The sequence below is a fragment of the Pteronotus mesoamericanus genome, unplaced genomic scaffold (genome assembly GCF_021234165.1).
Source record: "Pteronotus mesoamericanus isolate MK-2021 breed Mesoamerican mustached bat unplaced genomic scaffold, CSHL_Meso_final contig_80, whole genome shotgun sequence".
Classification (NCBI taxonomy): domain Eukaryota; kingdom Metazoa; phylum Chordata; class Mammalia; order Chiroptera; family Mormoopidae; genus Pteronotus; species Pteronotus mesoamericanus.
The window spans coordinates 42,318-51,913 of NW_026555261.1; the positions used below are offsets into that span (position 1 = coordinate 42,318).

Genomic DNA, 9,596 nt, shown 5'->3' on the forward strand with positions numbered 1-9,596 from the left:
TAGGTCATTCTCCAGGGCACATGGAGGCAATTCTTTGACATCAAGCAGGTAATGTCCTTGAAAATTGTCTAATAAAAAGCCAGATAGGCTTTTCTTACGAGAATGAGGGATATCGAATTTGGATCATGCTGTCCAAGTCCCACAAGCCAGATCCAAGCAGCTCTGGAGACCCAGGAGGAACGGGTTTAGTACAAGTAAACAAAAAGAGGGAATGTGGCCAACATCGGGAAGCCCAACAGGATGCATCGCTGTGCACCAGGATGTTTATGTCCAGTGATGCAAGCAGATCTCTTACGATCAATGATAGGCAGATTCACCACTGGACCCCCACAGGCAAACAGTATATAAAGGGGCAAAGGTACTGCATATCACCAACAGATAGCACGCTCCAAATACCTCTGGCAGAGGAATCAACCAGAAGCCAAGGATGAAGGCCCTGCTGCTGACTCTTCTGGGTCTGGTTTGCGCTGATCTGTCCACAACAGACCTCTCACAGGTACCTTGGACAAAGGCTAATGCGTGTGTGTGTCCGTGTGCCTGCCCTTTTTGTACTCAGTATATGTATGTCCAATTCATGTGTACCTAAGGCTGACCATCTACCTTGGACGCTGACTGGCATCTTAATCAGTTCATTCTGAACAATTATTGTACTGGTGTTGTCTCTGCATTGCTGGTAGAGGCAACACAGTGACTAGTTATACATTGCAATGGTGATTTTAAAACAGAACTGTTCCTGTTTAGCCCAACAGTTTAGATAAAAAAATTGTTGGGTGCAGCTCCTGCATTTGGCAACAGAGCTTAATCTGTTTCAAGAATATCACAGGTCAAGCGTGGATGCGACATTCTGGTCAGAAGTTAGGTTGAAAATCCTGCCTCCTTTCATTGAAAGGGTGGTTTTCTCGTGGTGAATGAGGGATGAGAGTCTCTTGAAAATTGAAGTCAGACAAAGCTCTTAAGTATCGTTTGACTACAATTTCTAATGAAATTTTACTTTTAGATCTCAGGAGAATGGAAGACCCTTTATATAGCCACCAATACTCCAGAGAAAACAACTAAGAATGGCCCATTCAGGCATACTGCTCATATAATTAATTATGATGCAGAAAATGGAGATGTGACTTATCATATTTTTGCCAGGTAAGTAACAATGGCAGAGGACAAAAAGAGTGAACTCTCTGCCTAATGGGCAAGAGTGGGACTGAGTTTTGTGATTACCAGGGACTTTGGAGATGATCACTCAGGTCTACACTCCGGTGTATAAAAATTCTCTTGAGATGATCCTTACAGCATTTGCTTGGACAACAAATAGCAATAGAAGCACCAACAGGAATCATCACCTTAAAGAAAGAGACCCAAATCCGCCCCAAGTGTCTATAGACGTCTCCATCCCCTCAGTGCCTGACATAAGCCTGCAGCGTCTATGTGGTAATGGCAGAGGATGGTCCATGTAAAGGGAGCTGTAATCCACAGAAGTGCTGGCTGGTAGATAACAAATGATCTCTACCCTGAAGAAGGAATATCAACATCTACTGAATGACTCAGTTCATTCACCCTTCCTGCTTTGAGGGTTATTTATGAATGTTTGCTCTCATAATTGTATATATGTGGTTAAGAAAAAGAATAAGAGAAGAGAAAGGTTACCTTTTCACCTTCAATATTCAAATAGAATGAAAGCAACTCATGTGGAACCCAGTAACAACCGCATGGGTGACCCTTTTTAATAATGGTGTAGATGATGTAAAGTCACCATCCTGAAATGGAGAATGAAGATGTGGCAGGGGTGAGGGGACAGGTTGAGGATGAACTTGAAGGTCGGATGGGCAGGTCAGAGAAAGAAGGAGGAGTAGTGACAAGTGCACTTCGATCAGCGGCACTCACTAATGTAAATCATGTTTTGGGAAAGAAAGAGCAGGGCCATGGGTCTGCGCATAGAATGTGTGGAGGGACTTGTGCACACAGGTGAAGCAGGAGGAAATGTACTTATTCATGACCGATCTTGTAGGTCTAAGCATTAACTGTGAGTGTCCCTTACACATTAAGGATATCTCCTGAAACTGAGGAAGCCGGCAGATTCTTCTTTCTGATTACGCTTTCCATGAAATCATGATAAATCAAACACGCTAAGATTGGATTCTAAAGTTTTTCTATGCATTTTCAACTTGATGATGTGAGTCAGTCAGGAGAGATGTCTTCAAAGCCAATAACAAAATTTTAGGAATTGTACTCCTCTCTCACTTTCTGTCACTCACTCTGGTCTGTCTCTATCTTCCTTCTCCCACTGTAAGACACAACACACACACACAAACACACAGCAACATATTTGCTAAATTGGTAATATCTATATTGACATATGCTGCTTATTTTGTGAGAAAGAACAATCTTGACACACCAAACTTTAGGTTAAAGAAAGAGAATCCTAAGTAAATCAAAAGAAGAATTCGTTGCCACCCAAGAAATGCTGGGTGTCCAAAAACACCAGCTTGTGCTGAGAGAAACTGGGCTTTCCACATAAGATTAAATATTTGCATTTTTCATGCTGACTACATTATTAATTGTATGTGTTACAGTTCTTCTGAGTACCTAGTTACATTGGAAGGCTTGGTTAACTTGAAATTTGAAAAAAAAGAAAAAAAGAGAAATTTCATTGTAGGTCCACTGGAAATATGCTAGTGGTCACAATTGGAAACAAGAGTTTTCAATGAGTCTAGAAAAGACCTGACAAATGATAGTTGTGAGTAAAGGCTTGGAAATAAGGAGAGAGCCATGAATGTGTTGGTAATTGGGAAGGACTTATCACTGAATTGAAGGGTAAAATTTTGGTGGACAGAGAGTCAGGAACACATTAAAAAAGCATAAATGTAAGAAACTAAATGCAATTTATGTTTGAAGACATAATTTGCACAAGGGGAGTACAAGAGTAATCGAGGAGGTGTCAAGTGTGTCTTGCGAGGTATGTGCCGACCCTTTGGGGGTACTCTGACATTTCCAGTGTAGACAATGGCCTCTTTGCCTCTTGATCATCATTTCATGTTGGATGACCATTTCCTTCTGTTTTCAACGTTATATTGTCCAGAGGCCATTAAGGATATCTGACACAGGTCGTGTGAGTGGGATACTGTGAAAATCCCAGTGAGACAGGAAGTTTTTATCATTTTCGGTCTCCCAACCGGAGGATGTTTCCCTTTGCAGGGCGAATGGACAATGTCTGGAAGAGTATGCTCATGGGAAATGGGTCGAAGGCAATGTTTTTGTCTTAAAGTGTAAGTACCGGTTCCTAATGGCTATAAGAACTTTAGGATTGTAATGTTGCTCTCAGTGCTTTCCAATTCTTTCACAAATCCTCAGACAAGATCTAGCAAGAATAGGGGTCCTTTGCTATCCAGTATTCAAATTTCATCCCACACAAAGATTTACATGATTATGCCTTGAATAATGCCAGTGCAGGACCCTTTCCATTTTGATTCCAATGCAGTAGGTTAGTAAGATCAACTCAGAAGACATTTATTACATGAAGCTCTCAGGTTCATTTGAATGCTTCATGAGCACTTCAAGGGACCTCAGACAACCAAGCTCCATAGGCTCTTCTGAAGTGTATCTATTGGTGTCGTTTTCAATTAAAAGGATCCACTTTTGATTGTCTTAAAAACACCTTACTTCTTTCAACATATGTTTAATTTAGTTAAACCTGAAACAAGTTCTAGTGAATTGAAAAACCAAACAGGCATCTTCCTTTCCTGAAGTGTTTATTCTAAGCACAAGGACATGTTTCTTAGGATATCTTTCTCCTTAAAACTTCTTAATGCCAAAACATTCCAAACTGTCAGTGGCTCAACGACATTAGGAAATGTGCGCAATTACACAACTTTACCAATGTTACATGATTTCCTCGCCAAGGGAAAATCAATCTTCCTTCTGGGATAGGAGAAATGAATGGAGTGATTAACTCTTCTATTAAATAATATGGTTTCAACCACAGCCTCATGGTATTTAAGGAATATATTAGCTTCTTCTGAAACCCTGTTTTAAAGTACTTTGTAGTAAGACTGGGTAATGTGAAATATTATAAAGTGTAAAAAGACATACTCAAAGAAAGTTTGTTCCTAGTCTCCCGAGCTCTCCATCAACCTCTCCATTCTGTCTCTCACACAGATGAGGGTGCAACCCTTTCTGTATTTACTGACATATCAGAAGATTCCCTGGTGGGGTATAACGTCAATGTGGAAGACAATGTGGTCTCCATCCTAACCTTTCTGTTCAGTAAGTATGATGTCCTTTCTCATGGTCATTTCACACAACTATTGTTCTTATGTATACTCACAGAATCTATCCGCACTGGTGTTATTCAATATTGATAAGTGGTCATTTCCATCATCTCAAAAAGGAACATGGGATCCAATCTACAAAGAGGCTGAGAAGAGGAGCTGGTACAGGCAGGGCTTTCATATATCAGTCACTTGGAAATAATGCCTGCAACTTAAAATTATACCAAATTTGAGTTTTAAAAATACTCTTTCTAATTAGGTGAACAAATTATGAGCCCTGGCTCTGTTGAGTTGATGCCAATACCACCATATTTCAATACTTTTTGGAATATGCTCTCTGCCTTGTCCTCACAAGTTTGTTAAACCTGCATCATGCGTACACTTCCATGCATCCGTCTTGTGAAGGTAGGGATTTTCTATCCCTGAGAAATGACCACGTGGCACTGAGATGGGTGCATGTGTCATGCTGCCAATGGGCTCTTGTTTGAATAAATTATGGGGTGAAAAGTGATCTCACAAAGGTCCAGCTAGCCTGGCTCCACAATGAGGACAGGGCTGGTTCTCTGGAAGATCGAGACCATGTTCCTAGTGGGTTTGAGGAGAAGAAAGCAGCGATGTCAGATATTCCAGGAAGCAGGTAGACGTTCTCGGTGAAGTGGCCTCAACCTGCTGGCACCCATGGCTGTCTCTGGAGTCCACAGCTGGAGCAGGAGTGGACGTTGCGATGCAGAACGCCTGGGCTGGGTTCTGAATCTGCACTTCATGAGGCAGCTGACTTTGGAATGAGTGACACCTGACCTCTGGAACCTTAACATTTTATCACTTGAAGGCGTGACTTCTACTTCTTTATTGTCATGTGTTTATCCTCAATCTCTTTAGAACACTAAGGAACTAATTTCTTCCCCCGTGTGGTCTCTTCCAGGCAAATCAAACCATGCAAATGACCAAGATTTCGAGAAGTTCAAGGAGCTGACTCAGAAAATGGATATTCCAGAAGGAAATATTTTAGACTTTACCAATATAGGTAATGAGACTACTGATTTTTTCATGACTATCTCATTTAACTGGAATGGAAATATTCTCTTAGGAAACAAATTGATGTATCTTAAATTTACTCTTCCATCAATCACAAATTATAAGTCAGTCCTTTCAATAAAATGAATTACAACTCCTGGGAAACATTGGGAAATGGTACTGGCTGGTGACTCTTTGAATTCCTGTTCCTTTTCTTTGGTCCACAGAAGACTGTCCTGAAAATTAATGAAAGCAGAGTCCTTGATTCTCACGGGCAGTAAGTACCAATGAGCTCTTCTTAAGCCCTTCTCTCAAAAACTTTACAAGTATACCTTTGATTATATGTGCGCTGTGTGAGGTGGGGAACGACGTTTTGTCCAAACAAGTAAATTCTCTCACTACAGGACTTGTCCCTGCGATATCACATATTTTGTTTCTTCTCAGTCCCATTAAATAGCTAATGAGCAATTGATATAATACTGACAGAGTTCTGTTGACAAAGAGTTAACACAGAAGGGTCACACAGAAAACTTGATCTTGGGGAGAATCAGGAACTGCCAGAACTTGGTAGAGAAGATGGAAAACCTTGATTCTTCAACTCCATCTTGTCTCCATGGTTTGTACATGTAGTTCAGTCTTCCACGGAAATGTGGGTGAAACTGAACCCCGTCCCCTGCAAATACACAGTCTCCTTATACATAATCCTGACAGCCACGGGGAGATTTTCCAGCCACACTCTCTGACAGGTGTGCTTCTGCAAGGGATTTGATTAAACTGCGGATATTACACACTTCCTAATGAGATCTAGATTCGGAGTAGACACATGTCCTGGCAATTTTGTTTGGTTTTTTTTTAAACTTCGGGGATGAAAGAATGCTTAATATCCACAAAATCTGTAGGAAGTAGAGGCCATAAATATAACTCTTTCACAGTTTTTGCTAATATCTTCTAGAAACCCCGTCCCCATGAAATCTCTCTTGACAACATGAGTTCAGGAGTAGGAAGGTCCCACCTAGGGTACATCCTAGGGACTTTCTGAAGGCACCTTCCCACATCAGAGTGGTGGAGAAGATCCTGTCACCTGGAACTTGACCATGGGATTCACTATGGTCATTTAAACCCTTCATACTCCATCTCCTACAGTCTCCTCAATCAAAGATTCACCCTGCCCAGTCAGCTAACCTTCGGTCTTGCTTTTCTCTTCCATAGACTATGTCCTGAGAATGGGGCACATCTTCTCCGTGGGACCTGATCAACTGCGGGAAGGATTCTTGTTCCTGACCACCATGTCTGTCTCTCTTCATGAGCTCACTCCCTTCCCTCCCAGCCAGTCACCAATCAGAGCCTGTGTGGTGTTCCTGGACATCTTTGTGTTCCAATAAACTGACTTCAGAGCAAGTCTGTCCACGTGTGACTTTGCAGCCTTCTACATAACTTAAATACACACAAATATCCTTTTTAATTGCCTGTGTATAAAACGTGTCTTCAATAGTCTCAGGGCCACAGTAGTGTTATTTGTGCAGAGGACTGGTGACAGGAGGGCAAGAGGTGAGATGCAGGACAAGGTGTACACCAGCTTCACCTCCAAAGTGGCTGTGCTCACATTCACTGCTGTTAATGAGAACTTCTGACACGGAAAAAGCTACTAGATGGTCAATTCTTTGAAAACACTTCAATGTCACACCACCTGTATATGCACCAAAGAGTGTAAAATATTTATAAGGAGAAATGACCTCTTAGAAGAAGTCAAGTTGAGAACTTTTAACAAGGACAAAGTAAGTGATCTTTGAAAACACTTGTGTGTGCTCTGTTCTCCTCTTCCCTTTGGTTCAAATCAAGTTATATATCTCCTGAGCCCTTCCACCAATTGTCATACTTTCCACAAAACCCAAGTGCAGGCATGAGCCATGACCAAACATTTGCCCCTAGAACCTTGGCATTCACATCTCTGTGCTGGTGACTGGCAAATCACACAATGTAGATCTTTCTGTCCTCCAGGGCACAGGGAGGAGCTTCTTTGACATCAAGCAGGTAATTTCCTTGAAACTTGTCTAATGAAAGGACAAGGACAGGTGTTTTTTACTAGAATGTGAGATAACCAAGCTGGATCTTGCTGTCCAAGTCCCACAGCCAGATCCAAGCAGTTCTGGAGGCGCAGGAGAGAAGGGTTTAGTATGAGTAAACGAAAAGGGGGAATGTGGCCAACATCTGGATGACCTTCAAGATGCATCGCCCTGAACCAGGATGTTTATTTTCAATGATGAAACGGATCTCTTACTGTCAATGATAGGCAGTTTCACCACTGGCACCCCGCAGGCAAACAGTGCATAAAGGGACAAAGATACTGCATATCACCAACAAATAGCACACCCCAAATACCTCTGCAGAAGAACCAACCAGAAGCCAAGGATGAAGGCCCTGCTGCTGACTCTTGTACTGGGCCTGGTTTGCCCTTATCTGTCCACAACAGACCTCTCACAGGTACCCTGGACAAAGGCTATTGCGTGTGTGTGTCTGTGTGCCTACCCTTTTTATACTCGTTATATGTGTGTCCAATTTATGTGCATCTAAAGCCGGCCATCTACCTCGGGTGCAGATTCACTTCATAATCACTTCCTTCGGGACACTTGCTCTACCAGTATTGTCTCTGCATTGTTGGTAGAGCTGAAAAAAGTGACCAGTTATGCATTACATGGTAGTTTTAAAACAGAACTAAACAGTTCTGTTTAGCCCAACAGTTCAGGTACAGAATTGTTGGGTGGAGCTCTTGCATTTGGTAACGGAGATTAATCTATTTCTAGAATATCTCAGATTCCCACTGGGATGCTCCATTCTCTTTTGATGTTATTTTAACCATCCTGCCTCCTCTGGGAGAGATAGATGGTTTTGTCACAGTGAACAGGGAATGAGAAGCACTTGATGAAGGAGGTCACAGAAAACTTTTCAATATCATTTGACTAAAGTTTCTGACCGGACTCTGCTTTTAGTTCTCAGCTGAATGGAAGACCCTTTACGTGGCCTCCAATAATCCGGTGATGATAAGAGAAGGTGGCCCATTCAGTGGTTTTCTCCGGAAAATTAAGTTTGACTCAGTAAATGGAGATCCATCTTCTCATGTTTATTTCAGGTAAGTAACAATGGCACAGGACAAAAAGAGTAAACGCTCTGCCTAACGGGTAAGAGTGGGATTAAGTTTTGTAATTACCAGGGACTTTGGAGACAGCTACTCAGGTCTACGCTCAGCTCGACAATAACTCCATAGACAGTATCATGCAGAATTTGCTTAGAAAATAAATACCACGGAAGCACCAACAGGAATCAACTCATTAAAGAAAGAGATGAAAATCAGCTGCAAGTTCAACTTGGATTTAAACTTGGGCTTAAATCCAACGCCACCAAGTTTAAACAGTTTTTGGAATATGTTCTCAGCCTGTGCGTGGCAGCTGTGCTAACAAACTTGGGTAAACGTGAATGAAGACTTGGAAATAAGGAGACAGCCATGATTGTGTTAGGCATTGGGAAGGAATTATCACTGAATGGAAGGGGAAAATTTTGGTGGATGCAGAGTTAAGAACGCATTAAAAAACCATAAGTATATGAAAATAAGTGCAGTTTATCTCTAAAACCATACTTTCGTCAAGTGGGGTAAAAGAGAAATCGAATAGGTGGGTAATACGTCCTGGTTAGGTTGGGTCATGCCATCCCTTAGGAGGACTCTGATGTTTCCAGTGTAGGCAATGGCTTACTTTCCTCTTGACTGTAATTTCATCTTGGATGGTAATTTCCTCTCCTTTCGACATCATATTGACCAAAGGCCCTCAAGGGTATCTGACACAAGGTCGTGTGAGGGTCATACAGTGAAAATCCTGTTTAGACAGGAAGTTTTCATCATTCTCAATCTCCCAACTTGAGAATGTTTTCCTTTCCAGGCTGAATGGAGAATGCACGGCAATATTTACCAATGGGATAAGGATCGAAGGCCATGTTTTCCTCCTTAGATATAAGTACACTTGCCTTATGGCTACAAGAAATTTAAGCTTGAAATATTCCTCTCAGTTTTTTCCAGTACCTCCACAACCCTCATACAAGATCTGGCAATAATCAGGATCCTTTGGTTATCCCCTATTTAAATGTCATCCCTCACAGGGGTTTACATGAAGCTGCCTAGAGGTCCCTTCCAATTTTTCACTCCTCTGCAGTATGTAAGATCACCTTCCAAAAACATTTATTACATTAGGCCCTGAGGTTCCTTCCAATGCTTCCTGAGTACTCCAATGGGCCTCAGGCAATCAACCCCAAAAGTTTATTTGAGATGGACCT

General features: G+C 41.8%; 1 protein-coding gene across 1 annotated transcript; it reads left to right on the forward strand.

Moving 5' to 3' along the window:
- The first annotated feature begins 353 nt into the window (after window positions 1–353).
- LOC129079744 (odorant-binding protein-like) lies at window positions 354–6,674 on the forward strand. Its single transcript, XM_054585011.1, has 7 exons — window positions 354–496; window positions 998–1,137; window positions 3,190–3,260; window positions 4,150–4,257; window positions 5,185–5,286; window positions 5,504–5,553; window positions 6,486–6,674. The coding sequence occupies exons 1-6, from the start codon at window positions 428–430 to the stop codon at window positions 5,521–5,523; spliced, it is 510 nt and encodes a 169-aa protein (XP_054440986.1). The 5' UTR covers window positions 354–427; the 3' UTR covers window positions 5,524–5,553; window positions 6,486–6,674.
- Window positions 6,675–9,596: the final 2,922 nt, after the last annotated feature.

Bases quoted from the DNA above. Each gene is read 5' to 3' on its own strand.
- LOC129079744 (XM_054585011.1), top strand. From the start codon at position 428: ATGAAGGCCCTGCTGCTGACTCTTCTGGGTCTGGTTTGCGCTGATCTG. The intron at 497-997 runs GTACCTTGGACA...TTTTACTTTTAG, and splicing joins CCACAACAGACCTCTCACAG to ATCTCAGGAGAATGGAAGAC. The intron at 1,138-3,189 runs GTAAGTAACAAT...TTCCCTTTGCAG, and splicing joins ACTTATCATATTTTTGCCAG to GGCGAATGGACAATGTCTGG.